At 43.6% G+C, this 26,010-nt stretch overlaps 1 protein-coding gene across 5 annotated transcripts in view; it reads right to left on the bottom strand.

Moving 5' to 3' along the window:
- Positions 1–26,010, bottom strand: part of AUTS2 (activator of transcription and developmental regulator AUTS2) — a 761,980-nt gene that overhangs the window by 552,549 nt on the left and 183,421 nt on the right. For all 5 annotated transcript variants that reach the window (XM_083806486.1, XM_083806489.1, XM_083806488.1 and 2 more), the window contains exon 2: positions 12,415–12,624. In XM_083806486.1, coding sequence (XP_083662612.1) covers positions 12,415–12,624 — 210 coding nt within the window. The remainder of the gene's footprint in view (positions 1–12,414; positions 12,625–26,010) is intronic.

Raw genomic sequence — 26,010 nt, 5'->3', positions numbered from 1 at the left:
AAGTAATTGAATAACATCGGGAAATGGAAGAATACTGCCATTTTCCTAATGGATATAGTACAAGGTTTAGTCTCTCCAAATTGAATTCTAGGAGCTACTGGAGTAAGGGGTTTATTTTTCTTCAGCTCGAATTTTAGCCTACGAGGTTTAAAGAAATATCCTCGTGCAATCAAAAGGACAAAATAGCACAGCAGCTTTATTTTCTAACAGACAAAGATGATCATTTCTGCGGGAAAGAGAAAACCCCCATCAACAGCATCTTAAACAGAACTGGCATAGCAGGTTGGCTGTTTAATATACATGGGCTGGAAATAATTCTACTAAATCAGATCACTGAATTATTCATGAAAAACAGATTTTCGTGATTTAAATTAGAAAGATTTAGAATTACAAACCTTGCATTGCTATTGATAGGTAAGGTCTCTTTCCCCCAGTGAGACAGTACAGTCCCATACAGTTCTACTCCAGGAAATACTTTATGATCACTCCGAAATAGGACGCGAGATGCCATGCCGCTTACTGCTTCTGGAAATAACACACCCACCGGTACCTACTGTAAGCCAGTAATAGCATACGAGTAATAATTATACCAAAGTGTGCCATTATTATAAAGAAGAGAGTTTGAGGGGGTTGTTTCCAGTATTTATTGAATACTAAAGCACAGGGTCATTTAAAACATTGCAAGCACAAGCCCTAACACTGAAAATAATCTCTTTTCATCACGAAAACCCCTGCAATTCTTCTAGGAAACATCAGACCACAAGTTTTACTTCCCATCTTTCAGAACCCTTTTGTGATGATACACCACCTACCCTCCCCCTCTGGGTACTCTTACTAATTTAGCAATACAATGCCACTAATAAGCTGAAGGTGCTACAGCGCTTCCTGAGGGTACCCTCCTGCCATGCCGCACCCCCCTCGCTGCTTTTCACAACTCCACTGCTGGCTGAAACGGCCATAGTGCTTTGTACCAGAAGCGATTAATATTCATGCATCACAGGTACCAAACCTTTCATCTGAAGATCTCCAAACATTACACAAAATCTCTGATTAAGCCTTTATGCCTTGATTAGGAATTGGTAGACAAGTTCTTTATGATTAAATATGATTTACATACAAGATGAGCACGGAGAAAGGAGGCTGGGACTTGCCAGAGACCACAGCGCATGCTGCCAAGCGGTCCCAGTACTCGCTTCCCACCCTGACACCGCTACAAATCATGCTCTTTTGGGGGCTTTATGTCATGACGTTGAGCAACTGATGCAGACTTGAGGATGTAGCGCCTTTATTCAGAGACAGCTGAACTGTTTTCTGGTAGAATCCCAAACTGAGCTGCAGCAGAAGTGTCAGCAACACTGGAATTTAACAGAGGAAGCACACATCAACCCAGACCGAAGTCTAAGTGCCCAGCTCCCTTTTAGCACCACAAGAAGTGGAGCCAACCAGCATCAAACCCTGCAAATCCAGAGCAGGACGCCACCCAAACACGGCCATTATTCAACAGCAGAATGCTTCATCATCAGTATGTTATTTCCTTCTTCAAAACCAAAGCATGGAGCTCTTGCCTGGATATTTATTTATTTTCTTAAACATATGAGCCATTTCCTTGCTATTTCACCTAGCAAGCCCTATTGAACAACTTCTATAATTAACATCAAAGCAATTTGAAAGCTGCTTGACTTGCTAAAAGCCGGTAAACACGCAGGAAGCAATAAGGGGCTTTACGAGAGAAGAACATGTGTTCGGGGGAGGGGAGATATAAAACATTAAACAGCTTGATTAGTAATTTTAACAGAATTTTCATTTTTATTAACCCTCTGCCTGCTTTGGGCACTTGATTTGTTTTTATTTATAGGAAGAGGAGACTTTGTTCAGCTTCAGCACAGTAAAAGCTGCTCAGAAGGCATCTGGAAATGGCGAGCAGAGTCCGCAAAAACAAGAGAGAGCCTCAGTTTTCCTGCACCACACGTTTGCTGCTTCATATGGCTTTGAGAAAATCCACCTGCTTTACAAGTAAATATTTTGATTACAATATTTACACAAAGCCAACCTGAAATCTTTAAAAGAAAATGTATTAAACACCAGTTTCCAGTTCTATCCCCATTCTCAGCTTTACAAGTTTTTATTACGTTAAGGCCTTCTTTAGCTTCGAGAGCCTGGGGGAAAGATGAGACAGGCATAGCCCTGACTACATTTGCTGAACAAACCTGGGTTCTTTTCTCTCATTCCTCTGCTCATGCAGAAAGAAGACATGGTGGAGGGAATTCACCACCAACATGATGCTTGTTTCTGCAGCAGGCAGGTTCCTCTGGCTAGCTGTAACTGCACCAACTGAAGGTGAGCAGGCAGACAGGATGCAGGAGCTCCGAGGCCAGAGATTCAGCTCCCTGCTGCCCGAGAGCCTCCTGACATACAGTTTGCCTTTTGTGTGTAATCCTAATCAACTCGTGCCTGCAAACCTGCCATTACCCTGCTTGCTTCTGCCGCGGCTACTTGCAGGATCTCACCAGACCTTGGGTTGGAAGCTTAACTTCCCACTAGCACTGATTTATGCCAGTTTATGCCCATGGTATCGTCTGCCAAACTTTTCCTTTACCTTAAATAGATCTTGTGCCTCACTGATGTTACAGGACAGGACAGGACAGCAGCACACCCAGGACAGATTTAGAAAGGGTATCATGCTATTTCTACTTCTTCATTTTGTTAGACTAAAAGAGTAGCTTTCTTCTAGTGTCTTCCATGCTAGGAGGAACTGTGATTACACTGTAACAGCAATTTGTTAACCGGAGAAAGCATAGAAGTCAGTTTTCTTGAAAGCAGTTTGCCACAACTACTCACAGAGGTCAGCAGTGCAAGAAAACAGAGATCAGGAAAGCAACTCTGGCTAAGAACATGCTTGTATGCTGTCCGCAGGGGATACAAGAGGAGGACTTCTTCAAGGACGCCTGTTCAAGTTGGGGTGACACACTTGTACAATCTTTCCATAAAGGATACAATACAGAAGGACAATCCTGAACCACATCCCACAATGACTTCTTATTAAATAATGCAGAATTATAAATACATCAGAAGTATGTATTTTGACATAGCTGGTATGGAGCCGGTATGGTCCTACCAATCTTGGAGGCAAATATCCAACAGCATCACTTGCAAAACTGCAGCAACATTTGCAGTTGATCTCCTATTCAAATGTGTGGTTTTTTTTTGCTTTAGCAACAGTAACTTTGCATAAGGGTATCTCATTTGCACTCTCATAACCTCACTGTATTAAAACATTGAGCAGAGAAAATTGTTCTTTGGAAAGGTCAGGACAAAAGGACAAGTTTGTTTTATCTGTTTTACGAGTCTATGGCCTTGTGCAGTAATGGCCACAGTGTGTTCTTAACCGGCAATGCAGCTGATTCAAAACATCCCTTTGAATTATTAAAGGGTACGGTGAGCTCAGCATAAAAATTGAAGCTATGTCACACCTTTGCTAATAACAAACAGAACTGAGGCTGTTCCAGCAAACGTGGTTCATTAACTATGAAAAAGGGTCAAACACAGGAAAGGGGAACTCAAAAGGTTTGTTCCATTTCAGTGGGCTTTGGTACAAACAAAAAAAAAGCCTTAATTTTATAAAAATGCAAAATTCTGACTTGCGAATCTACAGAAAGCAGAGAATAGCCTCCTTGGGGCTTGGAAGAATCATTGCTCTGAGCTTTAGGTTCACACGCAGAGGTTGTTTTTGCTGAAATGAAACAAGCAGCAGGATAGTTCGCAATCCACACTCACCTGCATGGCCATGGCTCCAGCTCTGGGATGGTGCCGCAGGCCCTGCAGGCCGCACAAGCCACTGCGCAAGCTCCATACCTGTACCTCACGCAGCTTTAGCTCACCAGGCCGTGGGTAACGCTGCCACTCACACTTCCATTTACTTCTGCTGCTCACACATCTCAGCTGAAAAGCTGCTGTTCAGGCCTAGGGAAGCCACAGCCTCCCTCCTCTTCAGAGAGGCGGTAACAGGCCAGTTGCAAAAGCGGCATTACCCTTTGCTTACAAAGAGACAGGGAAGCATCCTGCTTCCATAATTCAAGGAATCACCTAATTTTCCAAACACACAGCCTAGATCCGTGCCCATGACGAAGAGTTACAGCGCTATGGAGCCAGAACTGTGCTACAAGTGCCGTATTGGTCTCCAAGCACCACGCTGGGGCCTGACCCCTCCCGAGGCTGCCCCACCACCCCTAGGCCCCTGTGCTTGCACCACAGTTAAATGTGTCACCCTGACACCTCCTCCCTCTAGGAGCACAGAGTTTGTGGGGAAAAAGGAGATAAGCAACATCTCTTCAACACTTGGCTCTTTTCACTACCAACCTGAAGATGAACTGCTGTGCTTCCCGTTAATAGGCAGGCAAATCTACAGGTCAGAAGCCTTGCCTTGGATTCAAGCTATTTGGATAACACCAAGTGTGTATGTATGTGTACATATACATATATTTTTCCTTCTACATGCCCCAAGACATATTTTTTAATTCAATATGGTCACTTTATTACACTGTCTAAATAACAAATTCAACCATCACTTAAACTAGAGTCTAATCTATCTCCAAGCAGCCTCAGTCAAAATTAATTTTTTGACTAATTCCTTCTCGGTAACACGTTTAGGAATTTTCAAGACAGCAATTGATTGCATCATACATTTAAAATATGGTTAACTTCCCAATACAGCACATTTAATAATCATTTAAGTTTTCAATTAAAGTAGGGTGCTAACATTAAAAGGAAAAAGATGATCCTGGGAGACAATAACTGCTCCATGCACAGTAATTTTTTTTTCCTCTTTTTTGCACTATTATTCTCAAGATACCTAATTGATTAACATAATTAGGTTAACCCAAAAAGCCACTGCTTCTAATCTTTTTTTTTTTTCCCAGTTTGGAATTTGCTGGGAGTTCCTGCTACATTCAATGCGGGGAGCGAGTGGTGCACAAAGTGGTCCCTTCTCCTGGCAGCCCTACCTGGGCTGTGGCAGGGTGGTGGCAGCCTGTCCCCAAGCCCCCACCTCGCAGGGACAACCCGGTCACACCCCATGAGGTCCCCCTGGCAGCTCTGCTTCACAGCTGCATAAGCCAGAGCCAAAATACAAAGTGAGATGCAGCAGGATGGATCGCAAATCAGTGGTGAAATTTGCATTAGAAATAAAAACATGCCAACATCGCTCATTTTCTTGCAAGCCTGATCACCCGCAACACAACTGCGATGGGAGAGGAAAGCAGATGAGCAGAGAAACCCTTCTGCCACATCCCAGGTGCAATCGGCTCACACCACGGGCTTCAGAGGAACATGGGAGAGAGTAGTATTCCACCACTTATTGCCAGACACGACCTAAGGTCTTCCACACCCCTTCTTAGCTGCACAAGCTCTATCCGGAGAGTGTTACTCTAGATGGTAGTTACACCTGTGACCACATCAGGAATGAACACGCACATCCAAGACTTGCTTAAGAGACCATCCACCCTACCAAACCGCTGATATTTCAGCCAGAGCAGGCAGACACCAGATTGTGGCCAGGCTTCACGCATACACTCTTCTGTGCCTACAGAGCAGGACTTTGTGCCTACACCACAGCCTGAAGATGCAAGCAGCTTGTGCTTGTTAGCTCCCATCAGAGGCCCTGAGCAGGATGTTTAATGCAGGAGCATACAGATAGGATCAAAACAATAGTGTATTATTAAACAATTATCACAGGACTGAGTCAAAGACACAGGCATTTTCTAATCCAGATTCAATAAACAATACCAGGATACAGTTCCTCTCCCCTCTGAGCACAGATACTCATGCACATGAGGAAAACAGGGCCCTTTTCTTCCAGAGGCATCTGCCCTGCAAGTGAAACTTTCCACAGAGAAGCCATTTTGAGTCCATGGTATTTCCCAATGTGTATTTTTAACCTATCTAGCAGGGATAACATCCTTAGTAATCAATTTGACTCACGATTACAATTTCAAACACAAGCTCGTACCCAGATGAAGGAAGCGCACTTTACATAGCAATATATACAGAACAATAACATTGCCAGATGGTATAATACTGAACAGAATTAATTTCACACATGATGTTTTCAAGGTGTTAAAATATGTCACAGCTTCTGCTAATAAAACATCTTCCTCTTCCCTCCTCCTTTTAAGAAAACACTCCTCTCCCACCAGCCTGCATTTTACATTATATGTGTTTTCAATTCTGATAAGGGCAGCTGATTGCTTGCAAACCTAATTACAGTCAAATGAAAGTCTTCCAGAACCATCATTAGCAATTAGGACCTGCTGGATTTGCAGTGTATCATTTAGAGAGGTGTAATTCAATAGCTTATTGAAAAATTGCAGGTGAAACTGGTGATTATAGGGGGGGCAATGCCTGTGACACGTCACTGCAGGCAGATCTTCAGTGAAGTGGCAGTTCCTCGGAGCGACTGATCAATGAGCGCAGGTGTTTGCTTCGGCGTGCCACGAAGCACGGCTCATCACACCGCTCAGGAGACGTTAGCGGCATCCTGTCATCCCTCGCTCAGTCTTGTGAGCAGCTCTGGATCTCACGTCACGTGTGTGCGCTTTTTCAAGGAATCTATGGGGCCTCTTCAGGAGCTTCACTAAACCTGGGGGGAGGCGCAGTGCAGAACAGGCTCACAAAGCAAGACAATTTGAGTCCTTTCTCCAGAGGCCAACAACCCTTTCTGCACTCACCAAGCTCACTTCTATTTTATCAGGGCCCAGAAGTTGTTTGGATGCCTTCGAGCAGCTGGATGCCTTCACAGATGATGTGCTGGATACAGCGACTGCAGGTTAAGTGCAGCTGGAGATTTGTGTGGCCTCTGAGCAGAAGCAAGTAGCAGCTGAGAGTCACAAAATGCTTGTACTTCAGGCACTGTTTGAACTGACAGCAGTTTCCGAGGGGGAAACTGAGCAGCAGTCGAGCTGTGGCCCACACGTCCTCTCACACGCAGACACCCACACACCTAGCACAGGTGAAGCAAAGCATGACGTCCCTGCAAGGGTGACAGAGCTGCAGGCTGGTAGGGAGCACTCAGCTTGATCCCAGCACAACGATGGGCTGGGTAATACTGAGCCAGCAGACATGGGCAGAGTCACCTCACCCAACAGGCACCTCTCTGGGCACATTTTCCATAAAACCCCTCTGAAACCCCATGCTGCTCAGCCTGGGCTCAAGCACAGCTCTGCTGTGCCCACACCTCACCCACGCTCTTCCTCTTCCATCCTACAACACCTTTGCTGCTCTCAACAGCTCTACAAGTTTCCCTTCATCACAGGAGCACCTCCTCCCACATCATTTCATCCACTCACACCGCCTATGCAACTCCAAAGCACGGTTACCAGAACATTGCCCTTTCTATAATTTGATTGTTTCCATAATTTCATAGTTAAATTTTCAAATGAAATGCCTTTAATAAGGTAGATTGGCAAATCCAAATCAACGTTGCCCTTGAATGACACGAAACCAACGCTCTGCAGACAAAGTGTCATTAGAACAGCACTCCTGCAAAACCCTGTGGCTTGTGACATTTGCTTTGGGTTTCTTCAACCTTTTGGCAACACTTGCACATATCAAACCATGCTGTGTAGGTTGCAACACAAACAGCAAACCTAGTAATTTCAAAGTGGCTGTGCTGATGCTTGAAATAAAAAATACCACTCTTCACAAACAAGATGGAATTAAACATCATCTCAGTTTCCACTCCTGCACGGCAGTGCTGCTGCTGACCTTATGCCGAGCTGACACCAGTCCTTGGGTGTGCGCCCCATGCCCTGCACATCAGTAGCACTGTTTTCTTCAGCTCCAACCAGCCCAAATGCATGCAGCCCAGCTTGCAAACCCCTCTGCTGTCCTACCCAAGTTCTTTCCTGATCTTCAGCAGTTTTAGTCACTTAAATCCACTGACTGCTGGCGAAGTAACCCCAAATCACAGCAGCTGTGTAAATGGAGACTCAAGCTTTTGTCACTCATTCTGGGTGCGTGCATGTTTTATATGGTATTTCCAAGGTATCTGACCTCGAACTGTACCAATGTATGTGCGTTTTTTCCCTTGCTGCTGCACAAAGCTGCAAGTTGGGAGTCAAAAGAAATTAAACAGTTCTACATGGTTGCCTGTAATACTTGTAGCTGCTATTTCACTCCCAAAGCCCACCCACAATTTCATTTTCAATTAGCAGCTCTTAGAAAAGCAGTAATGAAAGCAGTTGCTAAAGAGCACTCAGATGTCATTGAGAGACTGCAAACCCAAACTGTAAATAGCACATTGTAAATCGCTTGTCACCACAGTCAGCTCTCCCTGGAATCACGCTGCCGGTGACAATCAAACCCATCTGCTCAGCTCCCGACCAGTGTCGCCACAAACCGCACCGCTCGCACCCACCTCCTGCTTCGCGCTCATTACCTGTCATGTACAGGCTTGTCTAAGGACGTGCAAAAGCCATTCCTGACGCGTGATTAGATGCGGCTCATGCAACGCCCGTTTCACCCTCGGCACCAGGGGTTCGCTGCACTACTGAAGCGCACGGGCACCAGAGGACAAGTGTGCTGCAACTAAATCTGGAACAATTAGCGACACTATGTTTGCAGGCAGCGGTGACGGGAGGAGAGCGGCCATCCAGATCAGCCATCAAGCCTCAGCAGTCTCAAACTTCAGATGTATAGATTGAGGGCCAGACTGCTAAAGGCATCTTGGATTTGATTCTGAGAAGGAAAAGCTTCAATACTTCCCTCCCTCCCTCCCCTTTAATTGATTCACGTAATGGACTACGAGGTTAAAGCTAATGCACAGTTCATAACGCTTGTAGTTGATGACTGTCAGATTCAGAAATGTACGGGTTTTCTTCTGCTTTCTTCCCATCTTCCCTTATCTCATTAAAATTTACCTCCTAAATCATCATCATCATCTCCCCATCACCACTTTTCCTGCCTTTACTCATTTTCTGCCCCTTCCCACCAGTCTGTCTCCTTCCTTGCGCTCACACCATGTCTGGGATCGGGACTCGACTCTCCGCAAGTGGTTTGGGATTCCACCGGTTAGGATAGAGCCTCGCAGCATTGGTCTCCTATGTAAAGCTAGTACATAAGCCAGCTAACGCACCACGGGCCCTGCACACTGATCACTGATGTACAAGCACAGGCCAAAGACAATCCTCTTCCACAACAAGGTATATGAATCTCCCAGCAGAGGCGATAAAAAAAAAAGGCAACAGAGGAAATGGCAGAGGCAGCAAAAGTCAGCATCTTCTCTTCTTTCTAAAACACGTACCCACCAAATAAAGAAAACTCAACCTTCCCTCCCGCTGTCAAAACACTCATCTCACCTGCTGCAACCACATTCGGTGTTTCCAAGCACAGCCCATTCTGCTCCAACCTTGAGGAACACCACCGCATTAAAAACCATTAAAATTTTGTGTCACCCTTTTTCTAATTTAACAATGTTCACTTCAGTGTTTCCACGTGATTTTTTTAAAAGAAAATACATAATAACACGCCATCTACCAATTAATGTAAAGGAAATTAAATTGAAAATGCTGGAGAAATATTCTGATGAGTCTTATGTTTGCTTAACACTAACTAAACTTTCCTTGAGGCATTCAATAAGTACATTTATAAAAGCTCACAAAACAGAGTTCAAAAGTCTTCTTGCTAGTAAAATATGAGCCTTAATTAACCTATAGTTTCACATTTTCTGGATTTCAATAAACCTGTAGGCATTTCAGCATAGCTGGATAAATACCTGCATGAATACTGCAAGGGTTTTCTCTGAAAACTAATTAGCAGTCCTTCCAATAGCCGACTTCAGCTAAATCTGTTTGATGAGGGAGCTTCATACTCTAAATCCTGCATCTGAGAGTTAACTGCCAGCAGATAACAGATTTCACAGAAAGGCGTATCAGACAGGACTGTTAACTACTGGTAGAACGACAAACAAGATCTCCAGGTATAAAACATTCCCCAACAGGGACAGACCACAGCCCAGGCTGTGTGCCACCACAGGAATGCAAGTGACGGCACTGAGATTACATCCTACTACCCAAGCATAATGCTCACATGTGACAATGCAGGATTTCTCTGGGGACGATGGAAGCAAGATACATTGCTTACATCTAAAATACAGAGCCTTATTATGGCAAAGTTCCCATATATAGCCAGAAGCTTACTAAATTTAGATTGGCTTTAGACCTTCCTACTTTGCCAAGCACAAACCAGCAGAGGGTCCTGTTCTTGACTCGTTCTCATCTGACAACCTTGACAAGCAACTTTACTTCCAAGCAAGAACATGGCTGAGAGTCATTCTCAGAGGAAAGATGTTACATTATCAGAGGAAATAAATCATTCTCAGAACTCATCATTCTCCTCCTCTTTTCAGGGTCTCTGCCAGTTGTCTTTAAAGAAAAGACAGAAAATACTTACCATAAATATATATAAAGGTTGTGGGTGTGTCTTTTCAAATAAGCTTTATAGTCTTTTCCATGACATCTTTTTTTCCCTGAGTCTAAGTGCCAAAGCCATTTGGATTTGTCAGCACCTAAACTGTTTGTGAGACTAAAATGTTCTTATCTAAGGAGCTGTACCCCTACCAAACGTATTAAGTTTATATTGAACAAGATATTTTATTTCCTCTCAGCCTTATCCCTCAGGAATTAAGCAGAGTACTCAGATTTATCAGCTAAAAGGAAAACCATTTTCCATGACATTTGTCAACTCAATACCTTCCAAGCCAGTGTATATTTATTCTTAAAAACATAACCTCACAAATAACCTCCATCAGCAGCTTGGCTGATTCCTTCATTGCTTAAGTACCAGGCAGAAAGGTTTCACCTGACAGTAGGCTATGCCAGGGGAATCAAATAGTGCAAAAAGTCAGCTTTTCCGAAGGCCAGTTCCTACTGCACAAAGCAGATATATTTACCATTTGACATACTGAAAAGGAACAGAGTGAAGAATGCATAGGTGAACACAGAAAACAGTCAAGGGAACAGAGCAACCTTCAATAACTACCTATAGCCATTGCATCAAATCTCTACAACAGTTTCCTAACATCCCTTAGAAATACAAACTAAAAATAAATTAAAATTAGCAGAAATATCTTTAACAGGATTGGGAGCATAGAATAGGCATTTTACAATTCGCTTGCACAGCTGAAGTTTGCTATAATCTGTTTTAGTTTATATGCACAATATGCTCAAAAAATATGAAAAACCTTTTACCAGCTTCTGTGACTGATTATCAAAGTTGAACTTAAGTCAACGAAGTCATCCTTCTCAAAGTTTTTTCCATTTCCTTGCTCTCACACAAAGAGAAGCAGTAAATTCTCACTATTGTCTATAAATTTCTCTGCAAAGCAATGTTTGGCTTTCTCCTACCAAAGATGAAGACTCATTCAAAGAGTATCAACTATCTCCATTAAATGCATAAATTTTGGATGAAGACCCATTGATATCATTCAAATTTAGGCCAAAGATGGCCTCTTTATTGTTACTTTAGACTTCAGTTTTGCAGAGAATGAGCCAAATGACCATACGGGAACACGCTATACTTAAAATGCCCAAGCTCTAATTTAGTCTTCTGTATATAACTAATACACAAGAGACATCAATATTTACTCATCAAAAAAGCAAAACATGACAATTATTCTCAGAGGAATTAAATTTGCCACGTTTTTCTTTTCTTTTTTTTTTTTTTTTTTAAGAGCACAAGAAACACAACGCTGACCAGTCCTGAATAAGAGACCAAAATTTCCAGCATCAAGCTTTGTAACAGTGGATGTTACGTGCCCACTTGTCACATATACACCTCAGCTGTAGCTGTAAGATATCGCCAGTGTTGGGAAGGTAGGAAGTTCTTGCTTACAGGTGGGTGATTAGTAACCCAAAAGAGCTCACACTGGTACCACTGACATCCTACTAATGAGCTCCTTGCACCTGTAATCAGCCTTAGAGTTTTGTCTTAATTAACAGCTGCCCGTCTCACAATTCTTTCACCTTGCCCTTGATGTTCAGAGAGGGTCGTATCCTTCTGTGTGTATAGACTAAAGACAAGAAGGCGTGTTTATAGCACAGAGTTGCCACAGCAATGTAGCGCACACACCACATTTGTTTGCCCTGACAGTCTCGCAGCCAGCCTATGTGGAGCCCTTTCCAACCTTTGGGCATTCATTAATCAGCTCAGCTCTAGCATCAACAAGCCGCTTTCTTTCCCGCTTGGTTAATCACTTCTTGTACCAGGAGTTAGCACAATGTGGCACCTGAGAGCCAAACAGTACAACAACTTCAAAGAGGTCAAAACAAACCAGCGATCCCACAAAACGAGAAATCTGCTTCTACATACCATGGGCCAACAGCCAAAGCCCTCCCTCCCCGCAACAGATAACTTCTCTCCCACCTGTCTGAGGCCCTTCGGTAATTTCTTCCTTTTCCCAAGGTGCTGACAAAGATTACGATCATTTTCTCGGTCCGAGTTGTACTGGTGGTGGTGAAGTCTGTTCTTTTTTGGCAGGTACGACAACCCATTGGTAAGTGCTTCCCGTTTCTTCTTGGCTAGAGGATTCTGTCGCTTCTCCACGCGTTCCTGAGGCTTCAGAGCTACGTCCTTCTGCAGAGGGAGGGAACAGGGGAAGGAAGAGAAGAAAAACACAGTGATTAAGATATGGCTCACATCTGGTCCGCATCTTTACGCAGCAGCTCGAGGCAGCAATTTCCAGGTGACTAAGCACCTGCATCTAAGCACTCTCAAGGCAATGCAACAGCCACAAGAAAAAGAAAAAAAAAAGTCTTCACTGGTGCCCAGGTAATCAAAAGATAGCCAAACACTAAATAAGATCTGTAAGATTAAGTGAGTGCACAGATGTGTAACTCCTTTAGATTTCATACCATGAACCTCATAATTCTCAGGCATCTCATGTATCAAGTGAGCTTGCATTTAGAAGACAGCATATGTTTATAATGTTTGAATTAACAATTGCCTTTGATTTAAACAAGCCTTGGCCTTTCACATTTCTTTTGACTTATTTCTTGTATTTGACAGGACATGGCAAGAGCTGACCTAAAGCCCATTAGAGCCAATGAATCTCAATTGACTTCTGTGGACTTCTCCTCAAGCCTGAACTAAGTAGAAGACTTCCAAATCTCAAGGAAAAAAACCCTCATGTTTGTATTTGAAAACTTTGTAACTGACCTCTCTTTCAACTCCAGAATCAGTCAGTCTATAAAGAGCACTCAAGTCAAAAGCACAAGTTTTGTCACTTAGCCTACAGTTACTGTATTTTCTTACTGACACCCTGCAACACTGAATTCTTTTGTTGTTGTTTTAAATAAATGTTACTTGAAAACAAGTTTTCCAATAACACAAAATCAATGGCAGAGGAAAACAGAAGAATTGGAGGCTGACGGGTCCTTGGGAGAGAAGAATTAGAAGGTACTGGAAAGGTGGAAGTTACAACACAAACTGGGCACTTAATGAATACAGTCTGCTGAATCCCATCTACTCCAAGGACTTCAACAATACTACAGTATTCCTACTTAATGACATATTGTTTAAATAGCCTAATACTCTAAGTATTCTCTACTAATGTGCCTGGCAGCTTTGACTAAAACTCTCCATATCCTACCATAAAGTACGGTGGGATCTTATAAGCCTCCATGCTTCTGTTTATTGTCACTTCGTATTGCACCTGAGAGCAGGACAAGCTGGGAGAGAGAAATTGGTCGACTGGTCCCTGTGTCACATTGAGACTCAGGTTCAGGAGAATATAATTCAAATTATGCCTCATTTCAATGCAAAAAACATGGCTAAGAGCAAAAATCAGTTTGGCTTTAATTAAAGAATGCTCCCCAAATGCACAAGAGCTTCACAAAATTCATAACTAAAACCAGTGAGATGATTAATTAAACTGAAGACAGTCAATGTTCAAATTTGATAGTAGATAAAAAGAATAATTTTACAAGCATTAACGGGAGTAAGGAACAGAAGCTGTAAGACTCTCATTCTAACTTTTCTTTGCCCAAAACACCATGGGAAATATCCTAAGCTTTTCTTCACAGTGTTATTCATAACAGAAAAATCAGGAGCCTTATCCAAGTTCATAAAAAGATCTCTAGTATCCGTAGGTATAAAGCAGGATCAGTACTTCCAGAATGCCACGTCTCTTCTCTGGTTGCTCCAGCTATTAAAAAGGAATCAGCACTAGCACTGGTCTTCATCACGTGCTCTGAGACCTACTTGCAAAAAGCACTGCGCACAGGGCAGGAGATCCTGCCGCACAAGCCCAAGCCAAAGTAACAACAGAAGAATGACTTTTTGGAGCACTCCTCCTGTCTCCCTTCCCAGAAAGGTTTTAGATTTACATACACACCCTCCATGCATGAAGGCAAGTTCTCACACCCTGCAGTACTGATTTCTCCAGCTCTTCATCAAAAGAGCAGCAACAGCAGCTACGTGGAGCCGCTGACCTCCGGCACACCTGGCGTAGAGCACCTCACCCAGATGGTGCTCAGCCCCGTCCTGCTGTGAGGTGACATGAATCACAGAATCACAGAATCATTAAGGTTGGAAAAAACCTCCAAGATCATCTGGTCCAACTATCCCCCCCACCACCAGTACCAACCACTAAACCACATCCCTAAAAAAAGTGAGGGATGCTCCCCTTCCCACACAGCAACTTCCAGGCAGAAAAAAGCACCGGAATTACATCTTGTCCAGTGCCCCACATTGAAACAAGGAGGTATTTCATCAGAGAACAGATACACGCCTTAAGATAATTATTACTGCGCTGCTACGATTATTTTCTTCAGATCAGTATCAAAAAATCCAGTGCTTTATGAATAGCACATTATACCAGCACAGGACTTCTGTTCAAACATAGCTCATATTTCAAGACAGAAATGCTATTAAGAGGATTCACTTTAAATGTGAAAGGTTGAAGGAGTTAAAAAAAAAAAAAAGTTTCTGGGAAAAAAAAAAAATATATATATATTCCCTGTAATGATTAAATAGCTTTTGTGGGATTTTTTTTTTTTCCTGCAGCTAAGGATCTAAATGAAACAGTGGCAGGTTTCCAGAAGCTTATAAAACGTCTAACGGGGATAACACTGCCATCAAGAAATTACTAGCTCCCATTAGCTTTACAAAGGGTGCAGGATAGGTCAAACTTTGCAGAAGACTATAGGCATATCCAGGACAACCTTCTCCATAAGACTCCCATGTTGTAGCCAACCCCACCAATAATTTCATAAAGTTTCATGATAGTTCACATAAACCTAAAGCAAAGTTTGGCTCACTTAAGAATTGGGATGAGCAAATCAGCATATATACCTGCCTGCAACAAAGAGCAACACCAACATCACAAAGCCTTCCGCAATCTCTATGAAAAATGCACCTTCCAAGTCAGAAGGAACAACTTGCAGAAATCGCCAGAAAGTAAGATGCCTGCTCCGCTCATGGCCAAAGGGAAGAAAGGGAGCTCCGTAAATACAAAACTCGCCATTCTGATCCTGAAAACTGGCTGTAAGTACTTTGGCGGATGGCTTTACTATGAAATTTAGACAGAGACTGGTGTTTAGACAACCAAGTTCCTCCAGAACTGCCAGCTGCTTTTCACCAGCTGACATTGCTGCAGAGAAAATTACAGGGTCAAAACCTCGTATTATTGAATTGTAAGGTAGAGCCTGTCATTGCGTGCAACAGATACACGATTTAGTGCCTAAAAAAAAAGTACTATATAGATATATATATATTTTTCCCCCCCAGTTCTTCAGCTGGAGACTGGACCGCAACAGAATAAAAGCTTAGAGACAGGTGGATAGGACACACTGGAACAAGCCTGAATAGCACTTGGGCTGATCCCCATGCCTGAGGGCACAAACCGCCTGTGGCTGCTCCAGCATGCACAGAGGCTGTGGAGGACGAGGATGGGGAGGCCACGGAGGACGGGCACAGCTGGAGAATGAGGACAGGGAGGCCACGGAGGGCAGGCACAGTTGGTTCTGCCCTCTCGGAGGCAGGTTCAGCAGAGGCGGTGCTTGGCTGGGAGGGCGGCCCTGCATAAATCACTTCCCCACTTTCTGCCCTTTCTCCCTCATCCAATTTCTATCTTTCTGTTGTTTAGACAGGACAATAGCTGTACCATGCCGTGTGCTAGTACATTAGCCAGCACAATCTTAATTACGGACTTCAGGCATCATCATGATTAGAGTAATAAGCTGTAATTACTCTAAGGTGACAGGACTGCACAGACCTTATCTACATAGATAAGGAGATGTAGTAATATTTCATGTCGAGACGTATTTCTCAGCAGCTACCCACGGAGCTGATTCAAGCTAAGCAGCATGCCCTGTGAACGGCACATTCCAACTTTAATGTAGGTTTTCCTCCTCTTCTACCAGCACACAAACCCACGCGTTATTAAATAAATCATACAAACATATTAGGCATGGTTTAAAACCATCTTACTCAGAGATATCTTTCATCAACAAAGTGCCTTAAGTGTATCAAGAAGGTGACTTAAATGTATAAATATGTAATTACATACAATTCCATAAAAAAGTGCATTAATATTTATGAGTGTACCATATAATCAAAAAAAATCCATTTGTTTTCTTTCTATTGGGCACATTAATCAGCCCGATGCCGCTGTACGTGCCGCAGCGGAGAGCCGCCCGTGCTGAACGGGCTCCTGCCGCGACGTCGGCGAGCAGGAGCGCTGCCGAAGCCTGGTGGGGTGGCACCGCAATCATCTCAGCCCCAATTAATATTAACAATTCCAATCCAAGCCCTGCATTCAGTGCAGGGAGGAGAAGCAGCCTCCTTGGGTACATCAGATAATTTCCAGAGGTAGGAGGCTTGAAGGACACGCTGCATTCTCATCAACTGTTAAGCTTTCAGGCAGCTATGCCTTATTTATTTCAGGAGAGTCCATCTTCCTCCTGTGTACATGACAGCTTATTAATTACACACCAGATCCTCAGTGGCAGCTGAGCAGTGCTTCCCTCCACTTCATGGGGACACCCTTCGCTCCCACAAATCTCACCAAGAGCCAGCCCAGTGTGAGCTGCCCTCTCCTCCTGACCCCTTTCCTCTGATGAATACTTAAAAATAAATAAATAAAAAATACATGTGGACACCAGAAGCCCCGTTCCACCCCTCGTTGGAGCATTTTTCCATAGGAATGCTTGATCAAGTGTAACGCTGTGAATGCACTGTGTAGCAAACACCCCGCAGGCGCTTATCTGGGTGAAAATTTCAGGCACTGCTCGGGGATTTCAAGCCTCAGCCATCCTAAGTCATCGCTACGGACTGCCTGTCTGATCCCAGTGGTGCAAGAACTTACTTTCCAAATTCACACTGAACATGAAACCAGGTATTAATTTATATTTTTTTTTCCTAGAAGTCGATTGCTGTGCAGGGCTAGTATAATAAGTAATAACTGCATCAGGCTACAACCATCTTCCAATTATTTGTTCCCCAGGTTCTTGCTAGTCCACAACAGCTTTGTGCCTGAGCCTAACAGTTTATGCTTGACTCCAGTAATAAAGTTAGGTACAATGAAAGAAGAGACCTCTTTTAAACACCCAAATTATTATACGGTCATGAAATGCCAACGTTCACTTAGATACAAGTAGTTAGGAAAGACACCTTGAGCCTATCAGTCTGCCCCTGTGCACTATTCAAACCCTACAAGCCTAACATCAAGCACCCTCAGCAACTCAGAAGGCGCCTCGTCCAACAGCAGAAGGAACCAGCGCACAGAACCAAAGCAGCACCTCCATATTCGCTGAGACAACTTGGTACAAAAGTTTAGCTTGCAAGCAGTGAAGAGGGCTAGGCCCGCAGCTGAGCAAAGTCCCGCGGCTCGGCTCACAGCGGTACCGCCGGCTGCTGACAGCAGCACGCAAGCAGCTGCACAACCTGAGCCACCAAAACCCTCGGAAATGGGAAACGAAGCCAGGCGGAGGGCTACCAAACCTGCCCGCAGATCTTGGCGGTCCTCACCAACAATGCCTTAAAGACTTCAATGCCCCCCTCTCTAACTTTGTATTTCATTATTTTACTTCTGGCAGCAACAAGACAGAGAGGTCTGAAAACAAGGCAATAATTGGTCCCTGCAATCTTTCAAAATAAGAAAATAAAACAAGGTGTTTATAACAGTCATTCATTTCCCTCCAGATAAGACAGCTAAACACACTGTGCCTTCTTCCAAATGCACAAATAGTTCCTCAAAAGCATTCATATGGGGGGAAATAAATTACAAAAACTCTTAAAACACCACCAGGGAGAAAGGGAGGCAGGTATCAAGTATTGTGCAAAAGAGAAACGGACTCTCAAAGAGTGGAAACTATGGTATTTTAGGACATGTGGGATCAGTGAAGAGAGCCACGACGTCAACCCCTCTGGGCAGAGCAGCCCGTTCACTAATCCCAGCAATTTCGTCACGTTGCTAGACCTCTGCAGAAAGGTTTCATCTTGTTTTGTTTGTTTGCTTTGTTTTCATGAAATTACAATCCATCGCCTCCTGCATCTCTCAAATCTGAAAACAAAGTGGTTCAACGCTGTGCAAAAAAAAAAATTGTGCAACAGAGGGAAGATGAAATGCTGCACCAGGCTGCAGGACCGTACGTGGTGATTACAGATGAAGGCAAAACAATAGAAAAGCAAGTTGCTGTCTGCTTGAGATATGTTTTATAAAAGAGCTTCTGTAGCAAAGAGATTGCTTTGATTCGCCATCCCAAAATCATTTGTTAACAATATCACTGATAAACAGAAGGTTCCTTTTCAGGTGCTGCTGATTTAAGTTACACACAAAAAGGCTACATTAAAGCAACGTTATTGAGGTTACCAAGTCAAGGACTTGGAAGTTATGAAAGGCCAGGATTAAGGCTGCAACCACCACCTTATATGAGCCCTCTCGTATGTATGCGGTACGATACAATCTTTAATTACATGACCGAGTGCTATTATTTCCCCGTGCAGAATGGAAGGTGTTCAGTTAATGAGCAGCCACTCAAGATTTTGTTTTCGCCTTTTTGTCCAACATGTGGATCTAAAACTTGTTTACACACACTCCATTCAAACCCTCCTCTGAATGCACGGTTATTAATTTCCTCAAGGCCTTTCTATACAGCCCCTTATTGCAGTGTCAGATGCTCAACAAATATTACTGATTTATTTTATAGCCCTTTAGCCAGATGAAGGTATTGCACTATTGCCATTTTATAGGTGGAACCCACGGCCCCTACATGTCCAGGTCAAAAACGTCTGCTAATTTTAAGCACCCATTAGGAAGCACCTCAGATTTAATTTTTCAAAGAACTTAGCTCTACAGAGCACTTTATCTAATGAAACACAGCTTTCATTGATTTCAGCAGCTACTGGGAGTGCTGAGCACTCCTGCAAATCAGGCTTTAGGAAGGACACAGATAAAGACTGTTTCTAACATACATTGTTTGATGGCCACCCTCAATGGCACATACTAGATATGAAACTGGATGCAGAGGTAAAACTGGCTTCTAATTACTTTCAAGTCACTTAAGCAAGAGGAAATCCTCCTGCAATCCTCACTGTGCACCCTCCAGCTCTGGCAGCAGGTGGGAAAGGGCACGACCCAACTGCACCATCTGGGTGCATTTCCAGTGCAAACCTCACTGAGTAAACAACTTCAGGCTCTTCAGGAAATAAAGTAGGTCATTATATCAGTAACAGCTGCATTGTAGTTCATAAAAACACAAGCAACAAACAAAACAAAATGACAAAAGCTTTGAGGAACTTTCAACAGCTCTGCCTGCTTTATAAGCAAAGCGAAACATGGGATCATCCAAAATGTGTTCAGCCCTGGCTATACATTTTCATCTGTGTTCTACCTGGCTTTATTTAAAGATGATAAGGCTGTCAACTCCTTTCTGCTTGGATTTTGAACTACTTTGTGTTGTAGTGGGATAGCAGTCGCTTTTTAGCGCAAACAAACTGTGTCTTACTTCTACTAAGAAACTAGAGCTAACCCGGTAATCTAAAAGAAGTCTTTTACTCAGCAAAACAAACGTCCCTGGTCTTAAGTTCAACCAACTGATCATGCCTTTCTTAAGCGTACAGTGAGTTGCGATCCACCTGCTAGGTTCCTCGGCTGTTTAGAACACTTCATCCTTCAAATCAGATCTAGGTTGTTCTTTTAAAATTAATTACACAATGCATAATATTGTTTCTGTGTCTTACTTGAATAATTTCCCCACATTTAACTAAACCAATCACAGACGTGTGTCTAAGTCTCATTGCATTCCATGGGATCTTAGCAAAATATTTCAGTTTGTTCTTATCTGTTTTGAGACTGCTGAATATGAGCATACACTCAAATTTTTACCCTGACATGATAAAAAGCATGTTTAAAAAGAAAATACTGCAAGGATTTGAGTACAAAAGATTAAAATACACTCCTGCACACCAACTTTTACAACAGCAGAATGTAATTACTCAAGATTTCAACAACAGCACTCAGTGTTACAAAACAGCAACTTCGCTGAAAAGCAAACTGGACAGTTATACACATTTCTCATGTTATTCACGAAGCCTACAGATACTACACAAAACAAACGTTTAGCTAAAATCAAAGGCTACAATGCCAGCCGCTCAGCCAAAGAGGCCCTATTAAATCAAAGCTAGCAAAAACTGATGTCGTACCTGAAGATAAATGAATATCACAGCAATTGATAGCCATTCATTTAATCCTTTTCAAGCATCCACTGACATCGTATTTTCAGCCTTATTTGCTCCCCCTGCTTCCCCTTCTCATTTTTATCACCCAAAATACTACAGCATACCAGGCTCCAACAGCGGAAAACAGTCATCCAAATAACAAGTCCGTGCAAGCAGAGTTTGGAAAAAACCATTCCTGGAGCCAGCATTGAGAAAGTGCTGAGAAACGCCAGCTTAGATTACAGAGCCAGGAAACTGTTTTTCTTGAGGCAGCCTGGCTTTGTAGAAGGCAAAGTACACACAGCTGATTTTGTTCAGAGTGATTAAGCCAGAAACCTGTGTACTCCTGCCAAAAGAAAGAGATCCCGAAGCTCTCACTCCACCCAGCTTCTGCCTGCCTAGAAGCCCGTATGTTTTTTTCCAGAGATTTTTTTTGTGTCTGACACAAATTGCTAGCAAAGTCCAAGGATGCCTCTTTCCTGCAAATTTGACTAAGTCATCTGTCTCCGTTATACCCGTGCCTGCCTCTTTTGTGTATGAGCCACCTGAAACATCAGCAGGGGCCTCTACAGCAGGGGAGCTGCATCCACCACTGGCACCTGCAATCGCCTCTGCCGTGTTCTGACTCCTCCACAATCTCCCAAACCTTTCAAATCATCTTCAGTAAGTGTCCATCTTCTGCACGCCCACAACTGTGTCACTCCACAACGCATCCAGGGAAGGTGCTGCAGAGATGGTGCTGCAAGCAGGAGCTGTGGCAGGACTCAGGTCACAGTTCGGAGTGCTTCGAACCCAACGGGAGCGCTACCGGTACCACAGCCTCATCCCCAAACGAGCTTTACATAACTTACATCTCCAAGACCGCTCATGAAGTATCCCCTTGCAGCAAAGGGAAATCTACTCCCTCTGGCCCTGGGCTTTTTCCACAGTGCCCGGCCTTAAATAAATGCGCTTGATACACCCAGCGAGCAGCACAGCCACATTCTCAAGGTGTTTATTTGCTTTGAGGAATAAAAAGAAAGAGAAGAGGGGTGTGGAGAGAAAACCTGCCCCTGGAGATGCTCACTTTAAAACTTCACACCAACTAATGAGGGCTTCACTGCTCCCGCCCTGCTCAACTACATCAGAGATTAGGCACAGAGAAGCATTTACCCAGCTCCCCAAACCAGGGTGCATTTGTTCCCTTTGCTACAGCATACTAGTTGCACTTTTACAGCACTGATTCCATACCTGCATACAGCACCTTTATTCTACATAGCTGAGCTACGCACAGCAACAAAACCTTGATTTGATGCAAAAACGCATCCATCCACAGGCACAGGCTGGGACCGTAACAGTTCTGTGCAGATGCCTGTGCCTGAGTACAAGAGTGAGCTTCAGGTTGTGGCAGGGACAAACATTTTTCTCCTTGGAGAATGTAGTTTTCACGGCAGAAAGAATCCAACTGAGCAGTTATCACGTACCATGCAGAGTAATGTAATCTGGTAATGTAAATAATTTCAGGTTTTCTAAATACCTGAGCAACTCTTCAGTTCTACAGTGAAACTTTGGAATTCTTTTCCCTTTACAAGTCTATTTGCACTTTTTGTTCTGACCTGAAAAGGGAAGAATTTTCATGACTTTCAGCCAATTTCTGCATATGCTGACCCAAATGCACGTCCCATCTTAGAACCAAACTACGCCAAGCTCTTAACCACTCCTTCAGCAAAGAACATGACCCTTTTCCACCTTGTTTATTCCATGCCCCAAAGCATCGGTCCTTTATTTTTGCCCAGCATCCTGCCAGCGTCACTGGGGGGGCTGCTCTGAGCTCACATTTCCCGGCAGTGGTCTTTGGCATGGAGCTGACGGTGGGCTCCCCGCTCACCAGGTACACGTGCTCCTTGCCACACAACGCAAACGGCCCTTCCAATGACAGGCATAGACCAGGGCCAAGGAGCTAGTGAGCCAATAAATCTAATGTGTAAAGGGTAGTCCCGTATCGGTAGGGCTAGAATAAATGGACGTGGGCTAAGACTACTCCCACCCTATTCCTGCACTAGGGCTAAGCGGATGACTTCAGCCTCCACGCTCTCTTCATTAGCACAGCACTCAGCATTCATAAAAAATCGATTATGGTTTTAAATCAGATCACAAGAACCTCTGGATTCCTTGTCTTGAGGAAAGATAACAGAGCACCAAGGAAGTCCTGTGTATTCTAAAGATCTCGGTATGTTTACCAAAACGATTAGTGAAATGCCACAACCACAGAGAGGCATCGTGTCAGGACGCCTCAGAAGAGGTCAGCTTGGCTGCCACACGTTCCTCAAGTCTAGAGCAGAAATCTGATCTCCAAGAGTCCATGCAAAGAAACCACCTTGAGACAACATAGGTAAAACCAGCCTGGAAACTGACTGCCGTATACAGCGAGAGAATTGAGATGGAAACATGTTATTTATTTCTGTATCACAAATGAGGCTTTACAGGCACACAGGGAAACCAGCGACACTCCCCTCTGCACATGAAAGCAAGCAGGAGAAATCTCTTCCTGCCCAGCTCTTTTGACAGACAATACAGAAACGAGCAAAGAAAGGGACAGGATTAGAAGAGCTTCTGATGTAATACACTGGATGATTAACGCTCCAACCTGCAGATTTTGATATTTTCTTTTTAACCAAAAATCTCCGAGTGATAATGAGTTATAATTATTGAGCTTTTAAAATAAGAATATTTTGAAACAACTCTCTTCTGTCTTGTGGGTCAAGAAGCCGAACTACTTGAAAGCGTGGCTTTTCTCTTTTCCAAGCTCCTGCTGTCTGATATTCCTCTTGATTTTCTTTCTCCCTCCCTTGGAACCACTTAACTCTATTGCTGTTCTTGGCATACAGCATACAACCTCACACAAAAGACTGATGAAGACATTTTAAAATGAAAGGACAGTGATTAGAAAATAAGGAGAGAGAATGAGAGAGAAAAAAAGAAAGTGTGCTGAGATATGACCAGAGGAGCGCATCACTTAAGTTAAGGTGATCTTTGTACCATGCTTCATTAGGAAAAGGATCAGAAACGATGTGCAATTAGAGGAAAAAACAACAGCTCAACTTCCCATCTGCAAAAGAAATCTTCTGCTAGCGTTCAGGTTGAAAAAATAGTAAGGAACAGAAGTTTAAGATATAGAGTAACCTTTCCATTTGCTGGCTTATTCTTCCCTTAGGAAGCAGATAGAGTGAAGATAAATTTGATGATCAAAAAACCGGAGGGATTACATTCTTGTATAGTGCTGATCATTGGCAAATCCCACTCTCTGCAGCTCGGAAGTAAAGCTTAACATAACAGACCAGATTTAGCACTGCCTTGTCCTTCTCACCACTCACAAAGCAGATGCAAGTTGCTCCTATCTGAAGAGTCCTCATTCACAAACGCAGGTGAAGTAAGTACCAGAATTATTTTGTTGTTACTTTACAAAGACATGAACCACCATACCAAGTACACAGAATCAGAGCACTGGAGAACTGCCACACACATTTTCTGTCTTCTCCTCCACTTCTGCTAATGCATCAAATCCTTGCAGCAAAGCACTCGTTTCAGCTTTAGGGCAATGGATGCTCCAAAATCTAAGTGGCATCACCCAAAAAGAAAGCATCAGGTGTATTCATCCACTCCTAGGAGTGCAAACACAGTTCTTCCCTTTTATCTTGTATGTAGGATGTATTAAAGGGATACAGAAGATAGTGTGAATATATAAAAAGGAAAAAGCAAGGATGATGATGTTCTTCGGTTTTATTACAGGGCACGGATCCTGTAAAGCTAACTCATACACCAGAGAAAAAGAAAATTTCATTTACAGTTGTGCTGTGGCTGAAAATATGACATCTTCTGCAAATATTCAACTTTCAGCTTCTTTGTGGGTAGATCTTTTAAACCTGAAGTGTCATTTAATGTTCAGGGCTATTCAGTGACTGGAAAAGCAATTTCTGTCATATTTCTTGCTTATACAGCCCAGAAGCTACAAATTTAACTTGGTAGGGATGCAGTCAGGGGATCCACAGCTCCAAAACAGAGCATCTCAAGTCAAGAGCCTTCCTAATGCCTCCAGCAAACTTGTGAGGAGTTACGAAAACTGTGAATAATACTGCTTGAGCAATACTTAGATTCAAACCACACTTTATCGTATACCAGGCTGTCTTGACTGAACTTGTAACCATTTCTTCTGCAGAAAGCATCCGAACTGCTGTTTCTCTGTAAAAACTTGCCTGAAGCAGAAAGCAGATAAAGCTCTGCAACGCATCTCTGGAGAGCTACAGAATATGTTGAAGAGAATTAGAACCTTAAGCAGGAATCAGTCTGCACTTGGAAGGAAACCTTTCCTCTTGAAGATTTGTTTTCTAAGCTGCTTGTTGGTGCTGGTATCCAAATCTCTCCTGTCTGATCTTATCACTGCTTGTACCCTATCAGGCACAGGATTAGAGCTGGCCAGACCGACACAGCATGTTATTAATGGGGGTACCGGGGGACGTGTTGAAATTCCTGATCTTCCACTGACTCTCCATGACCTGAAGCCAGTAAGCACAGCCCCAATCCACAAAGCAGGTATTCAGGGGCCTAAAACTATTTGATTCCCATTGATTGATTTTCCAAAGGAAATAAATGGCTCTGTGAATTTGGGCCTTTGCCTCTCCGTGCACCAGTGCTCACCTGTAAAATGGAAGTAAAACCACATCCTATTTCATCTGTGCCTTGTAATGCTAAATACTTAATGAGGTAAATGCATAGGGCACCATGCACATGCATGAAAAAAAAACAACCACGAGACACTGCAAAGGTGATGCAGGATCACAGAGCACATCTCCCTCTGGTCGGACCTGGATCAAAGCAGCCATTTTCTAGGTGAGGAACAGAAGCGTCCAATTGCTGCGTGCCATAAAACATCTCGGGGTTGCTCTGTTCATCAATTTACTTTGGAAATGGCAGTGAAGTCGATCTCTCATTTCCAAGCCTCTGCTGCCCTTCAACTTGCTCAGGCCAAGCTTCCTCAGGTACGGCCCATGGGACACCGCAGCCTCCCCTGCCTCAGCCTCCTGCCAGCCTCGTGCCGAGGAGGTCCTTGTCCTTCGGGCACCTCCCTCCTCTACCCAGCCCGTGCGTGCTTAAGAGCAGGCAGGGAAGCCGTGTCTTTCGTCTCTGGAAGAGCAGCACTGCTGTGACAAAACACCAAACTCGCAGGAGAGGTGGTATCATGCCATGCTGTACTTCCCCAAAGCTCAGCCCCGCTGTGTCTGGAGGGACATTTGCCTGCCCAGCACCAAGGGGATGTGCAGATGC

The sequence above is a fragment of the Anser anser genome, assembly GCF_964211835.1.
Source record: "Anser anser genome assembly, chromosome: 20".
Taxonomy (NCBI): Eukaryota; Metazoa; Chordata; class Aves; order Anseriformes; family Anatidae; genus Anser; species Anser anser.
Note: the sequence above shows the minus strand (reverse complement) of the source record. Positions and strands in the feature narration are given on the sequence as shown.